Genomic DNA, 26,993 nt, shown 5'->3' with positions numbered 1-26,993 from the left:
GTTTCAAAGTTAAAAGCAAATAAAATATTACTATAATTTTTATTTAAATATCTCTGGTGTTAAGCGTTTCTTGAAAAGGTGTACTTAGTTTTCCTGTTTTGCAGAAGTAGACATTAAAACAAATAAAAAGAGAGTCATTAAAAAATCACAATTTTATTTTTGCAATAAATCTCTATTTGACTAAAAAAGGCAGTATTCAATGAGCAAACACACAAAGCTATTTTAAAAAGACATCTATTTTCATAAGATAGGTTTCTCTAAAATGTAGAGAAATTACATCTTATTTTTCTAAATGGCTGGTACACTCAACAAACTAAAATACTCTTATAAAGAGCAGCTTTATAAAACCTACTAGAAAGGTTACGACCAAGACATGTCAGAACCAAAGCTTAGTAGCCTTCAGGGAAGATGGTAATATTGATTCCCAGATCGTCATCATCATTTTCAAGTTCTTTATCATTTTCTTTAGTAATACACTGGGCATGTGCTTTTTCTGGGTTTCTTTGTTTCTTATGAGTATATGACGAGTTATTTTTCTCTTTGATCTTGGGATATAAGTTAGTCATAGTTTCCCTTTCCAAAGCATGATGTAGGCAGTTATAAAACCTGTAAAGAAATAAGTACTACTGTTATATCTGTATGTACTGAAACCAAATGATGGAAATACACCAAGAGCTTATAAGTTATGTAAATCTGACTATGTCCCATATTAGCTTTATAAATATAAAATAAATCAAATAAATAATATGTTTTATAGGGAAATAAATGCACTTTAGTTCTTTAAGAACAGCCCTGAAAATTGGATTGGAATCACCTCTTGACAATCTCTGTCCTACCTCATTTTCCATCCCAAATGTAGGGGTCGAAGAAGAGGGTAAAAAAGAATGGAATTATAATTACATAAATGTAATGGCTCATTTTAGGTAATCTGTGTAATGTATGGGGTTACAAATACAGATCACCTCTACATAACTAGAAATAACTGCTTTCAATATTTTTCTTTTCAGTTTATTAATGTAGTCTGAATTAATGTATTTATTAATCCATATACCTATTTTTTCACAATTAGAATATTACATAAAAAGTTTTACATTGTTTTTTCAAGTTTAACATTTATTGAGAATGGCAGTATAACATTATGTCACCTAGACTGGCCTTTATTTATATTCAAAATTTTCCTGATACAAACAAAAATGTGGTAAGCATTTTTGAAAGTGATGTGAGTTTTTAGCCACTTCTTTACTACAGACACCTAGAAATATCATTACATGGTTAAAGGGCATAAACATTACAAGACTCTTGATAAATACTGCTTGTTTTCCACAATAGATATTCAAATAAATATGCTTCTAATAGCTGCACTTGAGAGAGATCACTACACCCATACACTCAATATTCCTACCCAAAAATACATTCTACCTGGATGAGTGGAAATGATATCGCATTATTTTAACTTTCATCTCTTTGTAAGTAAAATAGAATGTTTCTCATTTATTAGCTATTTGAATATTTAGTGTAAATTATTCTTTCCCTTTATTCATTTTTCTATTGGAGTTTTAGTGTTAGTTTTGTGATACAATAAACTGTAGGCTCTCTGAAAACCAGGCCTCGTTTCTTTTCTACCCTCATGTTAACACGTAACACAAAACTCTGCTTGACACAGTAGCCTTCAGTCTGTTGGAAGGCAGCAGGCAGCTGGTGTGTTGCATGCATTTGATACCAACATTCCTTTGGGAAAGAGGATGTCAGCTAATTCCAATTAATTTCCCACAGTCTTGATTTTTCACATTTATAAAGCTGGATATTATTATCCTGTAGTTATCAGGGTTGTCACAGGATTACAGATGATATATGTAAGTACCCAGAGAATTAGTTATCAAAAATGACTACTTTTATAGAATATAGACTTCAAGAGACCAAGGATCCTATCTACCTGTCTTCTGTTATATCTTAGCATGCAGTAGAGTGCTGGCATCCTCAGTAAGACTATATTGAATAAATGAATGAATAACCCCAGATTAAAAATGTAACTATAAATGTATTATCCTAGGTCCCAAATTAGAATGATCTGAAAGTTAAGAAACCCCCTTGCCACTGCAGAGATCTCATCTTACTTTTATGTCCTATTATAATGGGAGACTATGGCAGGAAATTTTTGATATCTACAGAATAGATCTCTATTTGGACCAATTTTCATCTTTGTTTGATTCAATAAACAGGCTAAGTTCTACTTACAAAGCCTATAAAACTCGAAAACTCCAAATATCCACCTATTCCTAAATACATCACCTAACTCTAATACATATACAACATGATGAGTACATATCCTGTCCATTTTCAAGAACTTACACACTCATCACTGTACACGTTGATATCTAGTGCTGTGCTTGGCAAATAACAGATGCCATTCATCACATTAAAAAAAAGTAATTAAAAAAGAATGTATGCCTTACTTTAATCAACCGTTAAAGAACCTGAGAATTCAAAGCTAGGTCCTTAGGGTACCAAAACAACCGGTAAAATGGAACAAAGATCCATAAAACTGAATGCCTTTAACAGCACCCAAGTCACCTGTTGAATGCTTTGCTGCTTAGAAATTTCTTCTGCCCAATACCCTAAATCATCTCTCCCAACTTTAAAGTTCCACAAATCTTGAGGGCAGGGGTAAAATGCTGCCAGTCTCTTTGCTAAAACCTAACAAGAGTCACCATTGCTCCAGTTCCCAATAAGTTCCTCATCTCCATCTGAGACTACCTCAGCCTGGATTTCCTTGTCCAAATTATAATCAGCAATTTGGTCAAAGCCATTAGATAAGTCTTTAGAAGTTCCAAATGTTCCCACATTTTCCTGTCTTCTTCTGAGCTCTCCAAACTGTTCCAACCTCTGCCTGGAACTGGTACCCAGTTCCAAAGTTGCTTCCACATTTTTGGGTATCTTTTCAGCAGTGCCCCACTCTACTGGTACCAATTTACTGTATTAGTCTGTTTTCACACTGCTGATAAAGACATACCTGAGACTGGGCAATTTATAAAAGAAAGAGATCTAATGAACTTACAGTTCCATGTGGCTGGGGAGGCCTCAAAATCATGGTGGAAGGTGAAAGGCATGTCTCACATGGCAGCAGGCAAGTGAAGAGAGTTTGTGCAGGGCGACTTCCAGTTTTAAAACCATCAGATCTTGTGAGACTTATTCACTATCACAAGAACAGCACAGGAAAGACCTGCCCCCACGATTCAGTTACCTCCTTCCAGCCCCCTCTCACAACACATGGGAATTCAAGATGAGATTTGGGTGGAGACAAAGCCAAAACATAGCACTATCTCTTTCTCCTTTGTTCATGCTGTTCTTTTTTATCTATCATGCTATTTCCCCCTTCCGCAGAGCTCTTCATATAATAACCCTGCCTGCATTTTAGGCCCCGCTCAGTGACTTCTTCCATGAAGCTTTCTTTGATTACACTATACCACTTCTGAGTATATATCCAACAGAACTGAAAGCAGTGACTCAGATACTTGTACAATCACCATCAATCATCATTTATCACCAGTGATGTTCAGAGCAGCATTATTTACAATAGCCAAAAGGCAAAGACACTTTAAATGTCCATTGATAGATCAATGAATAACAAAATGCAGTCTATAAATACAATGGAATATTATTCAGTCTTAAAGAGAACCGAAATTCTGATACACGTTACAGCATGGATAAATCCTGCATTAACTAAGTAAAATAGGCCAGATACTAGAGGATGTATATTGTATGATCCCACTTAGATGAATTATCTATAATACTGGAATTCATAGAGAGAGAAAATGGAATAGTGGTTACCAGGGGAATGCAGTATGAGGAATGGAGAGTTAGTGTTTAATAGGAATAGAGATTTAGTTAGTGATGATGAAAACGTTCTGGAGATGGACAGTGGTGACAGTTGCATAACAATGTGAATGCACTTAATGCCACTGGTAAAATGGTAAATTTCCTATTACGTACATTTTATCACAAAATAGAGTAAAAAAAAAAAAAAATCAACCATTGAAAGTGGATTCAATTACTTTTCTTCCAGATTTGTTTTATCAACAATATTACATGACAATATATTCTGCCCTTTTATTATGCATTTTATGTAATATTTTCTCATTACACAGTTGGTGAAAAGAACATGGCTAGTTTTATGCTACTCATAGCCAGATGGTGGTTTCATCTGACCCATGTGCTGACTGCTTATTAACAGAGTCAAAGATAGCCTTCCTCTTGTAGTTAGTCAATAGCTATCCAAAGTTCTCTAGATCGTTATGTATGGATTGTCTTCCTACATCTGGTGTCAGTTCCTGTCTCTTCCGGTCTCCAAATTAGCTGTTTATAAAGCAGGCTGCTGTTTGAAGGTCTTGTCTTGACAGCTCCAGAAACAGGAACCCAATGGATAAGTCTCTTCCCACTAAGATGTGGGCTTAGGAATTGTTTCTCATGAACAAGGCCTTCTTTTTATTAAAAATATTTTACCTGTCTAATTTTCACATTTCTACAATATTTCTTATTGCTGAAATGTTTCTCAGGAGTTTTTGAGTTTTTGAAATTCTCTGAATTGTGAAACTTTGGTCCTTTGGCAAACCAATCTTAGTACTTAATTAATGTCTGATTGCATAACTCATCACCTCCAGTATTTTTTTCTCTTGTCAACATCAGAAGAATAACTCTTTCTCTGCATTTGGTTGAACATACAGCTGTTCCCAAAGGAGCTCCTTAATTTGTTCTCACTTTCTAAATTCACATGTAATCTTCTAATCAGTATCTTAAGACATTTTTACCCTTCTTTAATTTTTCCCTGATTTTATATGATAAGCATGGCTCTTAATGGCAGCATGCACATTATAATCTCAAAACATATTTTTGAGTCAATGGATTTAAGCATAATTTGATTTTATAGTTGGTGAATGTGGCTCAATTAACTTCACCAGGTGTATAGTTAGTTGATCTTGGGGTCTATTTATAAGCTTGTTAAAATTCAAGTAAGGAAATGGAGAAAACTGATTTGCTACCTCCTATGTTTTAGCAAACAGTCTCACTGGATTACAATTTAGTAAGTGGTAAACTTATGGAATGGTACCAGTAAATACTTACGTATAGTAGTCTGTAGTCTGGTGGAGTGGGTTGTTGCTTATTTAAAAGTATTACTTTAGTTAGAATACTTGCTCAAAGCATTTTGTGGCCAGGTTTTGGTGGTCAGTTTTTCTCAACCAGGGTGTGGCTGGAAAATTAAGCTCTAGTACCCTAAGACATCCATTGTAAGTAATGAATTAACTTCTCTCCAACGTATCTAAAATAGTACATGTTACATAAAATCCTTGAGAGAATTCAGAACATAGTCACTCAAATAACTTGGTGAATTGTGTGGTTCAAATGAAGAACCCCAGCTGAGAAAGCCTGGATGGTGATATTTTTATGGTTATAGGTTTATTCTCCATCAATCAAAGACGGAGAAGGGCTATCCTGTCCTGAGAGTCTAAAACATAACAGGGTCAGGGCAGTCATTATAAATACACTACCTAATGAATATAATAATTATTCATTAAGATAGGTATTTCCCAGAAGTCAGAGATAAGAAAATTGAAGTCCAGAGAGTTGAGCAATTTGGTGGAACCAGACTGAGTAACTCAGAACCAGGATTTGAACCCAGTTCTGCCTCGGTGGCCTACTTCTACTTCACTTCACCCTTTTACACTGCCACCACTAGCACTCCTGGCCTTCAATGCTTCAAAAAAAGTTCTAAGTATTAAAGAATCTTAAGCATGCAAGTTAAGCAATAGGAATCCTTTGCACTTTACAAACATGATCTGATAAAGAATAGCTTAGCAGACAGGCATACTAGAAGCATCCTGAATGAGGCTATTGCGATGGTTGTGAAGGAGAAAAGCAGCAGTATGGATGGAGACAGAATGACTGAAGAGATATTCAGGCAGCGATTGACTGAATGGAGGTAGCCAAAAGGGTGGGGAGAAGAAAAAAAGAAAATTATAAATGACATCAAAATGGCTATTACTCCTTGGATAACTCAAAACTGTGCATCTAGCTGATGGCAGGTCAGTGGCATTACTTTCATATATGAAAGACAGCATAATATTTACACTTTATATAAAATCTTTATTCTTGTGAAAAAGTTGTAAAAGAAAATAATATAAAAGTTTCCTTTGCCAGGAGGTAACGATGAAGAACAAAAGAAGTATGGAGATGTGAAATGAAAGCTATACCTTCCTACTTAGAAAGTTATGGCAATTCTAGATCTAATCCATGACAAGAGTTTGGTATTAAACTAGCCTAAGCCAGAGAAGTGAAATATTTATCAGACAAAAAGTCAACCAGGCTGTTCCCCTAAACAGGAAAGTCTAGGTAATCTCTGATGGGTCACATCTAGGGTCAATGTGCACCTCTTCCCTGGCCACCTTCAAATTGATCAGTTACGGTTCCTGTGGCTGCTGGGCTGTCTTTCTGGAACGATTATGTTTCTCCCCTTTATGCCAGCTTCTGGTGGTCATGTGCTCTACCATTCCCCAGAAAGCCTCTCCCGTATGCTCCATTTAGTGCCCATGGCAGCCTGACCTACTCTCATCTATTACTTTGACCATCTTTTTATTATTAATGATAATAAGAGTATTTTTTAATTATCTACAAATAGATGAGCAATTAGCATTATAAACTGAAGATGGTATGTATTAATATTTTCAAAGATGGCCTAGGCATATAAGAATAACATGGAAATACCCAGTTAATATACCTCTCAATTCTTTTCTTGTTTTCCTCCATTTTTTGATTTGCCACATTTAACAGGAAGTCAATATATTCCTCTGTCACCATCAGTTTTCCTTTATGGCTTAATGGAACTTCTAAGCCATGTGTACTCCGGACAGCCTACAAGGAAAAAACAATTTAGATATGAAGACTTAGATACCAGAGACACTGAAAATAACTCAAGAGAAGTCCCAGTCAGGGCTGTGTTTGAACATACTTTAGTTTCATTACAGCAGTTAGGTTAGTGCTTTGATAGAATTTAGCTGAACACAGTTAAAGGAGATTAAATAAAATTTTTTCCATCATCTACAGTCATTTCTAGAGAAAGACATTCTATACATTATCTTTCAGAGAGGCAGATGATATCAAAGAATCAAATAACTTTTAACAATTTCAATCTCACTATAGCTTAGAAAGCCATAATACACAACTTAAAGAAATAAAACTTCAACGGAAGTCTCAAGGGAAAATCAAAAGGAACTGGATGCCAAAGAGTCTCAGTGCTCTTGGAGCAGAGCACGGTTACAAGAGTAAACCATGCCTCCTCTATCATACACAGGAGCTGCTTCTCAGTGCTTTAGGGTTCACAGTCTTAATAGCCCTGTTGATGAAACAGTCAACGTGTTCCAAGTAGAGGCAAACACTGGATAGAGGTTAAGAACAACCATACAAATGCTGTAAAAATTATTATGAGAATAAAAATTCACTCCATAAACTTTTTTTTTTTTTTTTTTTTTTCCCAGAGTTTTGCTCTTGTTGCCCAGGCTGGAGTGCAATGGCACGATCTCAGCTCACGGCAACCTCTGCCTCCCAGGGTCAAGCGATTCTCCTGCCTCAGCCTCCAGAGTAGCTGGGATTACGGGCATGTGCCATGCCTGGTTAATTTTGTACTTTTACTAGAGACAGGGTTTCTCCATATTGGTCAGGCTGGTCTTGAATTCCCAATCTCAGGTGATCCACTCGTTTGGCCTCCCAAAGTGCTGGGATTACAGGCGTAAGCCACCGTGCCTGGCCACTCCATAAACTTTTATTGAACATCTGCAATGTTCTAGGCTCCCTATAAGGCATGAAGATACAGGGTGCCTATAACATGACCTCTGACTTTAAGAGTTATGACAAGACGAAACACACATGCATGCATGTGCATGTACGTACACACACACACACACACACACAATGGCAAGAAAATGTTGAAGAGAAGCAACTAACTGAGTCTAAGAACTCAGCTTTATGGGAAAGGCAGCAATTGAGTTGGGATTCTAAAGGATGAGTGCAATTTCAACACACAGAAAAATTAAGAAGGGGCTGGGCATGGTGGCTCACGCCTGTAATCCCAGCATTTTGGGAGGCCAAGGAAGATGGATCACCTGAGGTCAGGAGTTCGAGACCAGCCTGGCCAACATGGTGAGACCCAGTCTCTACTAAAAATACAAAAATTAACCGGGCATGGTGGTAAGGGCCTATAATCCCAGCTACTTGGGAAGTTGAGGCAGGAAAATCACTTGAACCTGGGAGGTGGAGGTTGCAGTGAGTCAAGATCGAGCCATTGCACTACAGTCTGGGCAACAAGAGCGAAACTCTATTTCAAAAAAAAAAAAAACAAAACAGGAGGAGGAGGAGGAGAGGAAGGCAGAGGAAGAACTGCAGCCAGAGTCCAGCCACAGGGACAACTTATCTGTGGGCATAGAGATATGAAAGAGCATGATACCCTTGGAAAACAACTAATAGTTCTACGTGGCTGGAGCATAAGTATGTAAGTGGGAGATGAACATAAACAGGTAGATGCAAAATAGTCTGGGTAAGACCTTGAATACCAGGAAAATGTTTGGAGGACCTGAGATTTTTTTTTTCTTTTTTTTGAGACGGAGTCTTGCTTTGTCGCCCAGGCTAGAGTGCTGTGGCACGATCTCGGCTCACTGCAACCTCTGCCTCTCAGGTTCAAGCAATTCTCCTGCCTCAGCCTCCCAAGTAGCTGTAATTATAGGCACATGCCACCATGCCCGGTTAATTCTGGTATTTTTAGTAGAGACGAGGTTTCACCATGTTGGTCAGGTTGTCTCAAACTCCTGACCTCAGGTGATCCACCCACTTTGGCCTCCCAAAGTACTGGGATTATAGGCATGAGCCACTGCACCAAGCCGAGGCCCTGAGCTTTTTAAAGGGGGATTCTGATAGCGCTGATTGGACGGACTCAAGGAGAAGGCTCAAAGTAGGAAGACTAGTCAGGAGACAATGTTAAAGACTGAGGTTAGGGATCCTGAGGACTGGGCAGTACCAGAAGACCTAGGGTGGGGTCAAGTATTAGAAACAAGGGGCAGCATGGATAGGACCTATAATGAATTGAATATGGAAACAAAGAAGAAGGTGAAAGAATGGCTGTTTTCACTTGGGTTACTAGACGGAGTAAAGAGTGAGATGGGGACACAAACCAGTACCACGGGCTTTAATTTTCTTTTCTTTTTTGTTTGAGACAGAGTCTCGCTCTGTCCAGCTGGAGCGCAGTGGTGTGATTTCCGTTCACTGCAACTTCCACCTCCTGGGTTCAAGTGACTCTCCTGCTTCAGTCTCCTGAGTAGCTGGGACCACAAGTGCGCACCACCAAGCCCAGCTTATTTTTGTATTTTCAGTAGAGACGGGGTTTCACCATGTTGGCCAGGCTGGTCTCAATCTCTTGACCTCATGATTTGCCTGCCTTGGCCTCCCAAGGTGCTGGCATGAGCCACCACATCCGGCCAGGCTTTGATTTTCTATTTAGCCATGCCTTAAGGGTGTCCTCTTTTGTCATCCACCCCTATTTGGGAAATACGTTATTGTTAAAAATAGGTAGAAAATAGGAGAGTATAGGAAGATAGAAGGAGGGTAATCTCAGATAGTTCAAAAACATGCCATGCCAAACAGTAAATACCAAGAAATCAGAATAGGGCAAAATACCTAAAGGCTAGCTTGCCTAGAGAAGGACTCGAAAAGAAAGCAAGTCTTAAAGATCATCTAGTCGAAAGGTCGGCAAATCTTTTCTCTAAAAGGACAGATAGTAAACATTTTTTGACTTCGAAAGCCATATAGTATTTGTCACACCTACTAAAGTTTGCCATTGTCTCACAAAAGCAACCTTAGACAATAAGTAATCAAATGAGTATAGTGGGATCTGGCCCCATGTGGGCTGAATGTGGCCCTAGGATAGTAGTTTGCTGGACCACTGATACTGCTGAGAAAATTCAAAACCTGAGGGACCAAGGAGCTTGCCCAAATTCACACAGTACAGCTGTGATCCAGCAGGTATCAGTACACGGGACTTTGGACTCTCTCTGTGACTCTTTCCATGATGTCACAGTGCTTTTGGGCTTTGCCTACTTAATGAGGAGGGCAGAGTTAAGAATCAGGTTAAAAGTAAATGGAGAAGAATATTATAAAATAAGACCTCAAATGTAAATCTAAACTCTGGACTTAGCCCTGTAGGAGGGAGTAAGTCACTGAAGGTTTATGAGTAAGAGAATGGCAAGAAGATTTGAGAAAGGAGACATTAAAGGAAGGAGTCTAATTAGGTTATTCAATCTCTGGATCACTTTACACTAAAAAAAATTGCTCTTTGACAAAATATCTTACCAACATAATTTTTCCTCTCTTTCCCACTGTTATGCCAGAGTTCCTGAAACCAGAATCTATTGCCACGGAATGCTGTAAGAAAATAAAACTTGTTAAATTTTGATACTGTGGGTAATCAGATCATCTGTTTAGCTCCACAAACTACAGAAGCATATATGACTCTAAAACCTATTAAGGTTTTTAAAAAATTTTTTTTGGCCAGCCAATACTGACTATGCTTAAAAACGACTTTGATCAAACTCCTAACATCAGGAAAAATATTGAAATATGAACTACAGACATGTCATTGAGAAAGAGTAAAAGTAGAATTCAATCACAAACAGTGACATTTGGCTAGTGATTGCTTCCAGAAAGCAGAATGTAACCAAAAAACAGTCATTCTTCTAATTGTGTTGTGTAAAAATAAACAAAACAAAATCTTTTAAAATAAGTAAAATGTTTCTCAGTTTCCTTTCTATTGCTTAAAAATCTTTGTTGAAATGATAGAAGAAAGCATAGAAAGCACAAAAATTCTGATCTGACTGGGGTGGCTTTGTAAGTTATTTTATCAGTCTCTAAATGTTAGAGAGCCCTGGGGAGCAGACGTGGGTCCTTTCTTTTCTCTAGCTCAGTAGTTCTTAAGCAAGAATAATTTTGAACCCCAGGGGCCATCTGGCAATGTCTGAAGACATTTTTGTTGTTAAGTTGTCACCACTCAAGGGAAGAGGAAGGGGGATCTCTAGCAAATAGTGGGTAGAGGTCAGGGATGCAGCTTAAACATTCTCCATTGTATAGGACAGCCCCCACACAAATAATTATTTGATCTGAAATGCCAGCTGCGCCATGGTTGAGAAATCTTGATCTAAGTACATGCTCTCCTTTTGAGATTCCCTGGTTTAAATACCATATATATACATATATGTTTACATGTATATATGTATATCTATAGATCATCTATATACCTATAGATACATAGCTATATAGATGAATCCCATTTCCAATTCAGATCTCTACCCTGAAACTGATTCTCCCTAATATAAATCTATTTCTCTCACATCCAGTCTTTCTAATTTCAGTAAATGACACCATCATTCATCTAGCTGCTCAAGCTTCAAACCTAGAGAACCCTGATGCTTTCTACCTCTTCATCCCCTATACCCAATTCCCATTGATTCTACCTCTATGATTACCTCAAATTAATCCAGCTCCTGCCACATCCACTGCTCACTCTTTTCAAGTCTCCATCACCTTTCTCCTTAACTTCTGGAGGAGTCTCCCAATTAGTCTCTGCTTTCATTCTTGCCCCCTTCAAACCATCCTTGTAGACTAGCCAGCGACAGAATCCAAGCTCTAAACCATGACTAATGATGTTCTATTTGCTCTAGCCCTGGCTATTTTCTCTAACCTTGAGTGGCTTCCCTTCTGTTCTTTGAATATTCCAAACCCTTTCCTACATCAGCTTCTTTATTTTTGCTATTCCTCTATCAGTACTACTCTTTTCCTGGCTGGTTTCTTGTCATTCATCCTGTTTCCATTCAACGCTACTGCCTAAAAAGGTCGTCTTCTTCTTTTTTTTTCTTTTTTATTTTGAGATGGAGTTTCACTCTTGTCACCCAGGTTGGAGTGCAATGGCGCAATCTTGGCTCACTGCAACCTAGTGATTGCTTTCAGAAAGCAGAATGTAACCAAAAAACAATCATTCTTCTAATTGTGTTGTGTAAAAATAAAGAAAATCTTTTAAAATGAGTAAAACATTTCTCAGTATCCCTTCTATTGCTTAAAAAACTTTGTTGAAATGATATAAGAAAGCACAGAAAGCGCAAAAATTCTGATCCGACTGGGGTGGCTTTGTAAGTTATTTTATCAGTCTCTAAATGTCAGAGAGCCCTGGGGAGCAGACGTGGGTCCCTTCTTTCTTGTAGCTCGGTAGTTCTTAACCACCCTCTTTAAAGGCAGCTTTGCCCTGACTGTCTAGTGGAGTGCCCTGCTTATCTCCTTCATAGCATGTCTCACAGTGAGAAATTATGTTTATTTATGTACTTACTGTCTGCCTCTGTCCCCTAGAATACAAATATAAGTTCCTTAGGTAAGGACCCCCCTCAAAAAGGGGCTGTGAAGAAATGAATTTCTCAGTTCCTCTAAGTCCACTTCAATTTGCTCCCTGAAATGTTAGCCTTCCAATGAGGCTTAGGCCCAGAGAAGAGCACAGCTGGGCTTAATCAGGATTAGCACAGAGAACAGAACATGGATATAGAAACACGAGAGTTAAAGTCTGGAGACACATCAGGGATGTGATGTGGTATAATGAGACTAAAATAAGGTTAGATAAAAGTTCAAGGTTAGAGCAGAGACTGAAGTCATGAGCCACTGAATGATTAAACACCATGTTTTGGAGACTATCTCTAAATGCTCATGTTCCTCAGGCCCTCTTCTCTTTTTCTTCTGTACTTTCTCCACAGGTGATTTTATCTAGGCTCATGGCTTAAAAGAATAATTGTGTATTGGCGTCTTCTCAATGTTTGTCCCCAGTCCACATGAGTTCCAGACTTCTACCCAAACATCTATTTGAAATTTTCACTTAGGCGGTGGTGTTAGGGACTGAATTGTGTCTACAGGGCTTCAAAATTCAAATGTTGATGCCCTAAACTCCAATGTGACTGTATTTGGAGATGGGGCCTTTAAGGTGCTAATTAGGGTTAAATGAAGTCATAAGGATGGAGCCCTGATCCAACAGGACTGGTGTCCTTACAAGAAGTAGAAGAGACAAGTGACGTGCATACACAGAGAAAGGGCCATGAGAGGACACAGGGAGAAGGCAGCTGCTGCAACCCAAGGACAAGGGCCTCAGAAGGAACTACCCCTTGTCAGTACCTTCATCCTGGACTTTCAACCTCCTAACTGTAAGAAAAATAAATTTCTGTTGTTTACGCTGCCCAGTCCATGGTATATTGTTATGGCAACACTAGCAGACAAAAACAGGTGTCTTATAGACATTTCACACTTAACATATGAATCACATTCTTGATTCCCATTCCTTCTGAGAGCTGAAGCCAACTGGACTTCCTGAGTCTACTTGGGAGTTGGAAAACTTTTCTGTCTAGCTAGAGGATTGTAAATGCACCAATCAGCAGAAGATTGTAAATGTACCAATCAGCACTCTGTAAAAAAGCATCAATCAGCACTGTGTCTAGCTAAAGGATTGTAAATCCACCAATCAGCACTCTAAAAATGCATCAATCAGCGCTCTGTGTCTAGCTAAAGGATTGTAAATGCACCAATCTGCACTCTGTAAAATGGACCAATCAGCACTCTGTAAAATGGACCAATCAGCAGGACATGGGCAGGGCCAAATAAGGGAATAAAAGCTGTCCACCTGAGCCAGCAGCGGCAACCTGCTTGGGTCCCTTTCCAAGTTGTGGAAGCTTTGTTCTTTCATTCTCCACAATAAATCTTGCTGCCGCCCACTCTTTGGGTCTGCACTACCTTTATGAGCTGTAACACTCACTGTGAAGGTCTGCGGCTTCATTTCTGACATCAGCAAGACCATGAATCCATCAGGAGGAACAAACAACTCTGGATGCGCCACCTTTAAGAGCTATAACACTCACTGAGAAGGTCTGCGGCTTCATTCCTGAAGTCAGCAAAACCACGAACCCACTGGGAGGAACAAACAACTCTGGACGTGCCACTTTTTAGAGATGTAACACTCACTGCGAAGGTCTGTGGCTTCATTCCTGAAGTCAGCAAGACCACGAACCCACCGAGAGGAAAAAACAACTCCAGACGCGCCACCTTTAAGAGCCGTAACACTCACTGCAAAGGTCTGTGGCTTCATTCCTGACATCAGCGAGACCACAACACCACTGGGAGGAACAAACAACTCTGGACGTGCCACTTTTAAGAGCTGTAACACTCACTGTGAAGCTCTGCGGCTTCATTCCTGAAGTCAGCGAGACCATGAACACACTGGGAGGAAAAAACAACTCTGGACGTGCCCCCTTTAAGAGATGTAACACTCACTGCGAAGGTCTGTGGCTTCACTCCTGAAATCAGTGAGACGGCGAGACCACGAACCCACCAGGAGGAACAAAAACTCCAGACGTGTCACCTTTAAGAGCTGTGACACTCACTGCAAAGGTCTGCAGCTTCACTCCTGAAGTGGGCAAGACCACAAACCCACCGGAAGGAAGAAACTCTGGACACACCCATCTTTAAGAACTGTAACACTCACTGCGAGGGTCCGCAGCTTCATTCTTGAAGTCAGCGAGACCAAGAACCCACCAGAAGGAACCAATTCCAGACACATTTTGGCAACCCAGATGGGACATATTTTGGCGACCCAGATGGGACAATCACCTATTGCCAAGTGTTGAGTACCATTGGACCCCTTTCACTTGGTATTCTGTTCTATGTTTCCTCAGAATTTGGGGGCTACATACCGGGCACCTGTGGGCCAGTTAAAAGTGACTAGCGTGGCCGCTGGACTAAAGACATGGGTGTCAGGCTTTCTGGGAACGGGCTCTCTTCAGAGTTGGGAGCGTTGGTTTGCCTGGAACCAGTTTCCACTTTTCCTGTACTTCCGGGCTGAGCCGAGGGTCGACAGAGAGGAAAGTCATTCAGCTCTGGGGTCCCAACAATAAGTTGGTTGGCCCTGCAGCCATGAGCAGAACTCTCAAAGTCACGTTGCCCAAGCAAGACTCACCCATCTATCCTATCTATCCTGACCCTTGCCTCCTGGGTCCTAATACCTGTCAGACAAACTTTCTCTTGTCTCTCTTCTCCAAGGCTAGTCCTGCTTCTAAAAACCACTCCCTGTCTCTTGTGCTTTTCTAGTTTCTCCTATAAGAATGATTTCTAGTATAAACTTCAGGACTCTGTTCCTTTCTTTAGGTACCCAGGCTCACCAATCAGAAAGACGTAATTTTTGCCTAAAGCCTTGTCAGGTTGGGGGAACTATCTGGAATTTTAGGATCCCTTCTCAGACAAGCAGACTAGCAAAAGCTATTTCTGAAGCTATGATATGGGGAGCTGCAGAAATGATATTCTTCCTATTCAAGTGAGGACAAAAGGCATCACTCTTCCAACCCTGGAGATACCTTCCCTCCCTCAGGGTATAACCCTCCACTTCATTTTTGGGGCATAACATCTTTACAGGACAGGGATAAGGTCCCAATACTAACAGGAGAATGCTTAGGACTCTAACAGGTTTTTGAGAATGTGTCGGTGAGTGTAACTATTCCAATCAGCAGGGTCCAGGGACGTCGCAGGTTCTTGGGCAGGGGGAGAAAGGAACAAACCAAAACCATGGCAGTTTTGTCTTTCTGATGGGAAACACTCAGGCATTAACAGGCTCACCCTTGAAATGCATCCTAAGCCATTGGGACCAATTTGACCCACAAACTCTGAAAAAGAGGCAGCTCATTTTTTTTTCTGCACTACAGCTTGGCCCCAATATTCTCTCTCTGATGGGGAAAAATGGCCACCTGAGGGAAGTATAAATTACAATACTATCCTGCAGCTTGATCTTCTCTATAAGAGGGAAGGTAAGTGGAGTGAAATACCTTATGTCCAAGCTTTCTTTTCATTGAAGGAGAATACACAACTATGCAAAGCTTGCAATTTACATCCCACAAAAGGACACCTCAGTTTACTCCCATATCCTAGCCTCCCTATAGCTCCCCTTCTTATTAATGATAAGCCTCCTTTAATCTCCCCTGCCCAGAAGGAAAAAAGCAAAGAAATCTCCAAAGGACCACAAAACCCCCTGTGCTATCGGTTATGTCCCCTTCCAGTTGTAGGGGGAGGGGAATTTGGCCCAACCTGGGTACATGTCCCCTTCTCTCTCTCTGATTTAAAGAAGATCAAGGCAGATCTGGGGAAGTTTTCAGATGATCCTGATAGGTACATAGATGTCCTACAGAGTCTAGGGCAAGCCTTCAATGTCTCTTGGAGAGATGTCATGCTATTGTTAGATCAAATCCTGGCCTTTAATGAAAATAATGCTAATAGCTGCAGCCTAAGAGTTTGGAGATACCTGGTATCTTCGTCAAGTAAACGACAGAATGACAGCTGAAGAAAGGGACAAATTCCCTACCGGTCAGCACTGTCCCCAGTATGGATCCCCACTGGGACCCCGACTCAAGATCATGGGGACTGGAGTCATAAACATCTGTTGACCTGTGTTCAAGAAGGACTAAGAAGAATTAGGAAAAAGTTCATGAATTATTCAATGATGTCCACTATAACTCAGGGAAAGGAAGAAAATCCTTCTGCCTTCCTCGAGAGGCTATGGGAGGCCTTAAGAAAATATACTCCCCTGTCACCTGACTCACTCGAGGGTCAGTTGATCCTTAAAGATAAGTTGATTATCCAATCAGCCGCAGATATCAGAAGAAAGCTCCAAAAGTGAGCCCTGGGCCCTGAACCAAATCTGGAGGCATTATTAAATGTGGCAACGTTGGTGTTCTATAATCAGGTCCAAGAGGAACAGGTCCAAAGGAAAAGCAAGATCAGAGAAATGCCACAGCCTTAGTCATGGCCCTCAGACAAACAAACCTTGGTGGTTCAGAGATGACAGAAAAGGGAGCGGGACAATCACCCAGTGGAACTTGTTACCAGTGTGGTTTGCAAGGACACCTTAAAAAAGATTGTCCAATGAGAAGCCGCCCCCTCGTCCATGTCTGCTATGCCAAGGCAATCACTGGAAGGTGCACTGCCCCAGAGAACAAAGGTTCTCTGTGCCAGAAGCCCGCAACCAGATGATCCAACAACAGGACTGAGGGTGCCCAGGGCAAGTACCTGCTCATGTCATCACCCTCACCGAGCCCTGGGTACGTTTAACCATTGAGGGCCAGGAAACTGACATCCTCCTGGACACTGGCACAGCTTTCTCAGGGTTAATCTCCTGTCCTGGACAGCTGTCCTCAAGGTCCATTACCATCCAAGGAATCCTCAGACAGCCTGTAACCAGGTATTTCTCCCACCTCCTCAGTTGTAATTGGGGGACTTTGTTACAGATAGTAAGTATGCTTATCTAATCCTACATGCCCATGCTGCAATATGGAAAGAAAGGGAGTTTCTAACCTCTGGGGGAACCCCCATTAAATACCACAAGGAAATCATGGAGTTATTGCACACAGTGTAAAAACCCAAGGAGGTAGCAGTCTTACACTGCCAAAGCCATCAGAAAGGTGAAGGAGAAAAGGCAGAAGGAAACTGTCAGGCAGATGCCAAGGTCAAAATTGCTGCCAAGAAGAACCTCCCATTAGAAATACCTACAGAAGGACCCTTGGTATGGAGCAACCCCCTCCAAGAGATTAAGCCCCAGTATTCCCCAACTGAAACAGAATGGGGACTTTCACGGGGGCATAGTTTTCTCCCCTCAGGGTGGTTAATGACAGAAGAAGGAAAGGTACTTATACCCAAAGCTAGCCAGTGGAAAATACTTAAAACCCTCCACCAAACTTTTCATATGGGTACTGAAAACACTCATCAAATGGCCAAATCCCTATTTACAGGGCCGAATCTCCTCCGGACCATCCGACAGGTAGTCAAAGCATGTGAGGTGTGCCAAAGAAATAATCCCTTGGTCCATCCTCAGGCACCTTTGGGGGAACAAAGAATAGGTCACTATCCCGGAGAGGACTGGCAGTTAGACTTCCACCCATATGCCTACGTCAAAGGGGTTTCAATAATTGTTGGTCTGTGTTGATACCTTTACAAATTGGATAGAAGCTTTCCCCTGCAAGACAGAGAAGGCTCAGGAAGTGATTAAAGTCCTAATTTATGAAATAATTCCTAGATTTGGGCTTCCCCAAAGCTTACAGAGCGACAATGGTCCAGCTTCTAAAGCCACGATAACTCAGGGAATTTCCAGGGCACTAGGGATACAATATCACCTTCACTGTGCCTGGAGGCCACAATCCTCAGGCAAAGTCGAGAAGGCAAATGAAACACTCAAGAGGCACTTAAGGAAACTAACACAAGAAACTCCTCTCCCATGGCTTACTCTTTTGCCCATGGCATTGTTGAGAATCCAAAATTCTCCTCACAAAATGGGGCTCAATCCATATGAAATGCTGTATGGACGACCTTTCCTCACAAATGACCTGCTACTGGATCAGGAAAAGGCCAACTTGGTCAAAGATGTAACTTCTTTGGCAAAGTATCAACGAAACCTTAAAAACCTACCTGAACGATGTCACAGAGAAAAGGGAACAGAGTTGTTTCAACCAGGAGCTCTAGTGTTGGTTAAATCTCTCCCCTCTACCTCCCGATCTATGGATTCTTTGTGGTAAGGACCATACTCGGTAATCCTCTCTACTCCCACTGCAATTAAGGTGGCAGGAGTGGAATCTTGGGTTCACCACACCCCAGTTAAATTTTGGATACCCCTGAGAAACCTGCAGGACCATCAGCTCAGGAGTCCCAAGATCAGCCAGACCAGCCTCGATACAACTGCAAACCACTAGAGGACTTGTATCTCCTATTTCGGAAGGAAACATCCCAGACTAAAAAGGCTCCTATCACTGATCCTGAGGAAGAAAAACCCCTTCCTCCTTAAAAAAGATAAGTGAAAATCTACATAATCTTTAACACCTCTCCTTGTCCCTTTAATGGAATCCTTTTACTATTTCATCATATTATTAAGCAGCATACTAACCATACTCTTTGCCATAGGACTACATACCATAGCCAAATGAGTTCAACTAACAACTTCTACCAAGGACCCCTGGATCGACCTGCTGGTCCTTTCACTGGCCTAAAGAGTTCCCCTCTGGAGGACACTACAACTGCAGGGCCCCTACTTTGCCCCTATCCAGCAGGAAGTAGCTAGAGCCGTCATCGCCCAATTCCCAGCAGCATTTGGGGTGCCCTGTTTGGAGGGGGGATTGAGAGGTGAAGCCAGCTGGACTTCCTGGGTCGAGTGGGGACTAACTTTTCTGTTAGCTCCAGGATTGTAAATGCACCAATCAGCACTCTAAAAACGTACCAATCAATGCTCTGTGTCTAGCTAAAGGACTGTAAATGCAGTGATCAGCACTCTAAAAACACATCAGTGCTCTGTGTCTAGCTAAAGGATTGTAAATGCATGAATCAGCACTCTGTAAAAATGCACCAATCAGTGCTCTGTGTCTAGCTAAAGGACTGTAAACGCACCAATCAGCACTCTGTTAAATGGACCAATCAGCACTCTGTAAAATGGACCAATCAGCAGGACATGGGCAGGGCCAAATAAGGGAATAAAAGCTGTCCACCTGAGCCAGCAGCAGCAACCGCTCAGGTCCCCTTCCAAGCTGTGGAAGCTTTGTTCTTTCATTCTTCACAATAAATCTTGCTGCTGCTCACTCTTTGGGTCCACACTACCTTTATGAGCTGTAACACTCACTGCAGAGGTCTGCAGCTTCATTCCTGAAGTCAGCGAGACCACGAACCCACTGGGACAAACAAACAACTCTGGACGCGCCACCTTTAAGAGCTGTAACACTCTTTGAGAAGGTCTGCAACTTCACTCCTGAAGTCAACAGGACCACGAACCCACCAGGAGGAACAGATAATTCTGGACGCGCCACCTTTAAGAGCTCTAACACTCACTGCGAAGGTCTGTGGCTTCACTCCTTCAGTCAGCAAGACCGAGAACCCACCGGAAGGAAGAAACTCTGGACACATCTGAAGGAACAAACTCCAGACACACCATCTTTAAGAACTGTAACATTCACCGCAAGGGTCCATGGCTTCATTCTTGAAGTCAGCGAGACCAAGAACCCACCGGAAGGAACCAATTCTGGACACACTTCAACTTCAGCACACACCTTCTGGATAAAGGCTACTACCATAGAGCGAGGGTCTCCAGCCAGACCTAAATAGTTATCCTTGATTCCTCTTTCTCCTCCTCCCTCTGGCTGTCCTTCCCCAGGCAACCTTACAAGTCTGTTGATTCAAACGCTGAAATATATTTTGAATCTATTCCTTTCTCACCTGCTTTAGTGCTATCACTTTAGGCCAACCCACCACCACTTCCCACTTAAATCACCACAAACTACTCCTAACTCATCTCTTTTCACTTACTGCACTCCTTTCTCTATGCTGGAGCAGAACTGAGTTTTTCAGAACAGAAACCTAGAAAGCCACTCTTTGCTTAAAACTGTCGCTTCAATAACTTTTCCCTGAACTCAGAAAGCAATTCAAACTCTTTAATCTGGTCTATAAAGCTTAACTGACCTGGCCTCAGCCTCCTTCTCGCACTTTCTTTCCACTCTCTAGACCCACTGAAACCTTGTATATACCTTTCCATCTTCCTGGAACGTTCATTTCTCAGCTACATGCCTAGCTCTTTCTGTTCCTTGTAAGTCCTAGCTTAAAGAAACGTTTCAGAGAAGCCTGTCTTCAAGTCAGCAGCTTTTTGCACTGTTCTCTATTACCAGGTTGTTTTTCCTTTGGTAGAACATTTTGCAACTTGCAGTTTTTTTTAATTTAATTTTATTTTATTTGTCTGTTCACTTGTTTGTATTTGCTGTCTCCTAACTTTGGGAGAGGAAGCAAGACAGTCTCTAATCTTGTTTATCGTTGTGCCCATAGTACTTGACACACTGAGACTCAATACATTATTGTTACTTAAAATACAATTTAGTTTTATATATAAATATACAAAAGGTATAAAAAGGAGAATCAAGACTAAACAGATATTTACCTCATGCTCATTTAAATGGGAAAAATGAAATATTCTTTAAAATGCTTAATTGCACATGTAGTTCCACAGTATTTTTTCTTAAAGCTTGGCAAACAAAAACAAAATATAGAATGCTGAAGTACAATTTATAAATAAAAATGTTAAGAAAGAAAACAGGAGCCATAACCTGGGACTTACATTTTCCTAGTAATGATTAGGTACTCTTTTTTCCTAAAATTAAAAATGAATAGATTGAGCAGACCAATTAATAATAAATATATAACTAGTTGAATAAGGTAATATCTCATTGATGTTTATAGCAGGTTAAAAGCTTAAAATTGCATCTACCCACATATCTATAAATTTAAGTACAATTACAACAAAATTTTACCAGAATCTGTGCATCCTGCAATTGTTGACACTGCACGTGAAGAATAAATGGTTCAAATTTCAAAGTGGCATCACCATTTGCTTTCTTCAGAGCTACAATCTAAATAAATGAAAAGTGGTATCAGACACAAGCCTATGGCTTGTCCTTTGATTACCCTTTACACCATACATAACTTCAATTTCTCTTAGAAATTTTCAGAATCACTCAGCATATTTTTTTTCTGCAATAACTTTTCCCTCTGCTTTCTTGGTTCTTTTTCACCCAAAATTTGCTTATTTTCTTAAAATTTCTAGTTCTCCCATAAATCTTCTATACCATTCTTTCCATCTATTAGTGTACTCTGAAGAAGTAAACTACTACTTTATTTAATTCTGTAACAGATCTTTCATTAAGGAATGGAGTACAAAAACTGTATTAGGATTGTTTAAATTTTTTGTTAGATTGAGATACAGAGAAATGTAATGTAAGAGAAGGGTCCAAACAAAGCCTAACTGCCACCCATGTTCCCAAGAAGCATTCTGTACCAAGCACCAGTGCTTGCCAGCAGCACTATTAAGCTCACAAATAGCCGTGCATGCAAAGAGCTCAGTGCACAGCCAGCAAGTTCCTGTTCCCTCTGTAATGGGCACACATACAATTCCCTTGGAACTGCTTAGCTACATGAGAACAAATGGCCCCTGAGCATGTTCCTAGCTTTCTGTATTTCAGACCCTATGGGGCAGTGGTCAGGGTCTGGGGGCTACTGCAGCACAAAGTGGGGTACATGCCATCACTCTGCCCTGATCAGCTGTGGAACCCATCTGCTAGCCATGGGGACTGACACATTGAAGGGCTAGATCTTGTGTACTCTCTTTCCTCCTGCTGTAAGCAAATGTTACAACACTTGACCCTAGCATGCATGTTTGTTGTTGTTAGTGACCTTAAGTCATGTACTAGTCTCTTCCCTAGGTAGCACTTGCCTGCCTTTTAACTTTGGCTGCACCGATGTTACAGTGCATCCGGTGGCATAGTCTGACCACCTAGTGAAACATGTAATATTGTGTCTGAGCTATAATTTATACAAGACAGTTATTATTTCTGTCTGCCCAGTATCCCTGGGAAACATCGTCCCTCCTTCACGCCATTTGATTTCTGGTAGGGCTGTCAATCATTACCCTGTCACACATCACTCTCCCTATCACAGTATCAGAGGTGCCAAGTGCTTGCTTATGTCTGATCAAGGATATTATTATAGTCCACTAGCAAAATTAATTGACCTAAGAGAGAGAGCACCTAATGTAAGCAGGAAAACTCCGAGTCCTTCTCTAGGATGAGCACATGAATTGCAGGAAAAGGAATTCTTTTTCTACTGGTGTTGCTGGCAGCTACCATTTCTGCAACAAAGATTATCGCAGCAGAAGAGAATAAAGGCACACTGCAAAGAGAACCACTGCCCAAAGATGGAGATGAAGTGAGTACTCAGAAGATAAGATTTGAACATCTGAATCAGCAATACTTGATTCAAGCTCTATCCGTCCTTTCCAGTTAAATAATCTTTTTTGCTTAAAACAGAATTGGATTTGTAAATTCACTGGGAATAAAAAGTGCCTGGCTGATAAAAACTTATGAATTCATCTAAACTCTTTATCTTAGGGAACTAAATAACCCAGCAGAGATATGAAGATTTTCAAAAAGCAGTGCAGGTAAGTCATGTATAATTTATTTATATCAGTAAAGCTGGTAACACAGAGATAGTGCTAATCCCCTTCTCTTTCTACAGTTTGTTCTAGGTTACAGGGTTATCAAATAGCAGAATTAAAATTCAAAATTTGGATCCAATAGGTGTCCAATATCTATGAACTTTCTGCTATGTCCAAAAGGATGTGTTGAGTAGCAGTAAGTAATGCTTCCATACTTTTATCTCCTACAACCCAAAAAAAGTCATTGTAATGAAAGCTCTCTAGGTTTCATAATCTTCAGCCATTATAATTCTGCACATAAATTACTTTGAATTTTCTATTCTTGTCATATGTATTTAAAGTACCTGAAGTTAAAAGTTGATTTCCAAAACTTACCACATCATCTTTTTCACAAGGTTTGTGTGTAACTAGTAGCCAGCCACAGTTTTGTTTCTGAACCTCAAAACCATTTATACCCTAAAATAAAAAGTAACATAATTTGTTAATCATACAATATTTTACAAAAATAATAAGCATAATGTATAGCATGTTGTAGGCTTTCTTAAACTAATAATCCCAAGTTAGGATTTTAAGTATTAATAAAAACAATTCGGTATTTTTTGGGTAATGTTAACCCAGAATAAGAATGAGCCCAAATAACCTGAGGTAGAAAATTATTTGAAAGGTAAAACTACTTGATAAATATCTTCTGAAATACGGTCATGATTTTGCAACAGGAAAAGGGATTAGTACAAGGGATAATACTAGCAGCACCTGAGTTGTACTCTATTTGGCTAGCACAGTATTTAAAAAATGAAAAAAAAAAAAAAGAATTTTAATTCCTTTTGTAGGACAGCACTGTCCTAATTCCACACAAGACCTACTACCCTTAATTGTACCTATGCCATTTACACATTTATAATACTTTCTTAGTTTCTAGAGGCATAAATTCGTGACCTCTGAATTAGACTGCATATGTAGTCCTGAAGGATGGGGCTAAGACTGAAAGGTCAAAATTTCAAGAAGGCAAACATTTTAATATTAACTTAAATTGGACAAATGCTTATTTGCAAAGTTCTATTAGGTACTTTGGGTATACATGGAACCTACCCCTCAAGGACACTGGAAAGAGGATGCAGGAAACCACATGAACAGAAATCACTATACTCAAAGTAACTATAATTCATATGATGGATCCACAAGAGACTCTGCTGTCTGGCCTTTGAACGGGGAATTGCTATGCATGACCTAAGTAAATATTCTGACTTCATTGTATGACTTCGGTGATGATGACTTATGTATCTGATGTTGTGCTGGCTACTCTAAATCTTAAAGCCAAATATATGGCCCACTTCTAGCCACTTCACAGAATCTAATGGTAGGATTGGAAACTAATGCCATCACTGCCTTCATCTTATCTATATTTTCTTTATTCAGATTTTCCCACTTTTTTTGTGTGTGTGTTGCCTGTTTGTAAGTTGCCCAAAATCCTTACTGAAATAAGGCAGATTTTAAAATAAACTATAATACAAGGTGTAAGATAAGAAATAAAAGTCTAACCAGTTCAGAAGCAGTCATTATTCCCAAGTAGGTAGTATGGGTTTGTGAGTGTGTTCAAGTGGGAGAGTGGAGTTTTTGGAATCATGCCTCAGATATGCAGAGATGGGAAAACATTTCAGGAAAAAAAAAAAAAAAAAAAAAAAAAACACCCAAAAACATGAGCAAAAGCAAACAAATGCAAGATGAAAAAGAACAGTTCAGTTTCAGCAACTAGCTAAAGATGAAGGAAAGCAATGAAAAAAAAAGGTTGAAAGGTATACTAGAGTAAGCATTTGGATATTCCGATGTAGAAAAATGTGTAATAAAATACAACATAGGTGAGAGATAAGCAGAGTTGTGATTTGTCAAACATGGTTTGGAGCAGAGCAGTTAAGTGGCTTGTGAGAGAATCATTGCAAAAGTCAAGGTGAGATAGAGTTGTGGAAATGGGGCAAGTGAGAGTGTGTGGCAAGAATGCCATTGCTCTGGAGGTAATGGAAGTGATTTAAAAATGAACAGGCCCTGCTAACTTGAGAGATGAGCAAATAAATGATCAGTCAATAATGGACCTAAAGAATGAGCCTAATAACGTGCTGTCTTCCATGCTGTTAACCTAATATTACAAATAAAATCAGTACACAGCCAACTTTTACAGTGCATGGGCCAGGCACAATGTCAAATATTTCAAATAAATTATCCTATTTTCTCCACACAAAATCCCAATAAAGCAGATACTTTTTATTATCCTCAGTTCATAGAACAGGAAGGGCAGAGTTGAGATAACTTTCCTAAGGTCACATTAAGAGAGAAGACCACCCCTCATACCGTCTTATGCCCAATTTCTGCCTCCAAAGAAAGAAGTAAAAACTAAAAGGCAGAAATGAAATCCACGGCAGACAGCCCGGCGCCACACCCTGGGCCTGGTAGTTAAAGATTGACCCCTGACCTAATAGGTTCTGTTATCTATAGATTACAGACATTGTATAGAAATGCACTGTGAAAATCCCTATCTTGTTTTGTTTTGATCTAATTACCAGTGAATGCAGCCCCAGTCACATACCCCTTGCTTGCTCAATCAATCACGACCCTCTCACATGCACCCCCTTAGAGTTGTGAGCCCTTAAAAGGGACAGGAATTGCTCACTCAGGGAGCTCGGTTCTTGAGACAGGAGTCTTGCCGATGCCCCTGGTCGAATAAACCCCTTCCTTAACTTGGTGTCTGAGGAGTGTTGTTTGCGGCTCGTCCTGCTACATTTCTTGGTTCCCTAACCAGGAAGTGAGACGATTGGTGGACGGTTGAGGCAGCTCCTTAGGTGGGTTAAGCCTGCCCTGTGGAACATCCCTGAGTGGGACCCCAAGCAGCCTGAGCGACCCGGATCCTGAGAGCACTCCCAGGTAGGTATTTGCCCCGGTGGGGCGCCTCACCAGAGCAGTGTGTGGCAGGCCCCTGTGGAGGATCAAAGCAGTGGCTGAATACCTGGAAGGAACGGGCACTTGGAGTCTGGACATCTAAAACTTGGTAAGACTAGTCTTTGAAACTTGCCACCTCTGAGTGGAAGTGTGGCCTGATCACCCATGGTGTGCCTTTATCAGCACTTTGGTTTTGGTTTTGACTTGGTTTGAACTGCTTGACAGGATTGGTTTTGGGAACTTGCCTACTCCATTGGAGTGGAAGTGTGGCCTGATCACCCACGGTGTGCCTGTACCAGCACTTTGGTTTTTATTTTTGACTTGACTTGGCTTGCTTGATACTTTGGTTTTGGTTTTGACCTGGCTTGGATTTCTGGATACTCTGATTTTGGTTTTGATTTTGGTTTTGTGCAAACTGCAAAAGTGTGCGTGTGCCCTTTTTACTCGTTCTCTGTTTTGTGGTGTGCGTGTGGTGTTAGCGTGGTGTTTTGTCTTGAAGAAGCGTAGGTCAGGCACAAATAAGTCCACCCTACTAGGAACCATGTTGAAAATTTTGAAAAAAACATTTAAAGGAGACTATGGAGTACTATGACACCAGGAAAACTTAAAACTTTGTGTAAGATAGACTGGCCAGCATTAGAGGTAGGTTGGCCATTAGAAGGAAGCCTGGGCTGGGCACAGTGGCTCACGCCTGTAATCCCAGCACTTTGGGAGGTCAAGGTGGGTGGATCACGAGGTCAGGAGATCGAGACTATCCTGGCTAACACGGTGAAACCCCGTCTCTATTAAAAATTCAAAAAAATTAGCCACGTGCAATGGCGGGCACCTGTGGTCCCAGCTACTCGGGAGGTTGAGGCAGAAGAATGGCATGAACCCAAGAGGTGGAGCTTGCAGTGAGCCGAGATGGCACCACTGCACTCCAGCCTGGGCAACAGAGAGACACTCTGTCTCAAAAAGAAAA

At 40.7% G+C, this 26,993-nt stretch overlaps 1 protein-coding gene across 2 annotated transcripts in view; it reads right to left on the bottom strand.

Moving 5' to 3' along the window:
• Positions 1 to 291: 291 nt before the first annotated feature.
• The window catches only part of TYW3 (tRNA-yW synthesizing protein 3 homolog (S. cerevisiae)), a 34,510-nt gene continuing 7,808 nt past the window's right edge, over positions 292 to 26,993 (bottom strand). Inside the window, exons 2-6 of one of the 2 annotated variants that reach the window (XM_011977750.1) lie at positions 23,480 to 23,560; positions 21,426 to 21,524; positions 10,387 to 10,458; positions 6,770 to 6,903; positions 293 to 606 (exon numbers count right to left, since the gene is read on the bottom strand). In XM_011977750.1, coding sequence (XP_011833140.1) covers positions 390 to 606; positions 6,770 to 6,903; positions 10,387 to 10,458; positions 21,426 to 21,524; positions 23,480 to 23,560 — 603 coding nt within the window. In that variant the 3' untranslated portion in view covers positions 293 to 389. Of the gene's footprint in view, positions 607 to 6,769; positions 6,904 to 10,386; positions 10,459 to 21,425; positions 21,525 to 23,479; positions 23,561 to 26,993 lie in introns of both variants that reach the window. The other variant, XM_011977756.1, reaches the window with a different exon arrangement.

Source organism: Mandrillus leucophaeus, unplaced genomic scaffold, assembly GCF_000951045.1.
Source record: "Mandrillus leucophaeus isolate KB7577 unplaced genomic scaffold, Mleu.le_1.0 Scaffold103, whole genome shotgun sequence".
Classification (NCBI taxonomy): Eukaryota; Metazoa; Chordata; class Mammalia; order Primates; family Cercopithecidae; genus Mandrillus; species Mandrillus leucophaeus.
This window is presented reverse-complemented; position numbering and strand designations above follow the sequence as displayed.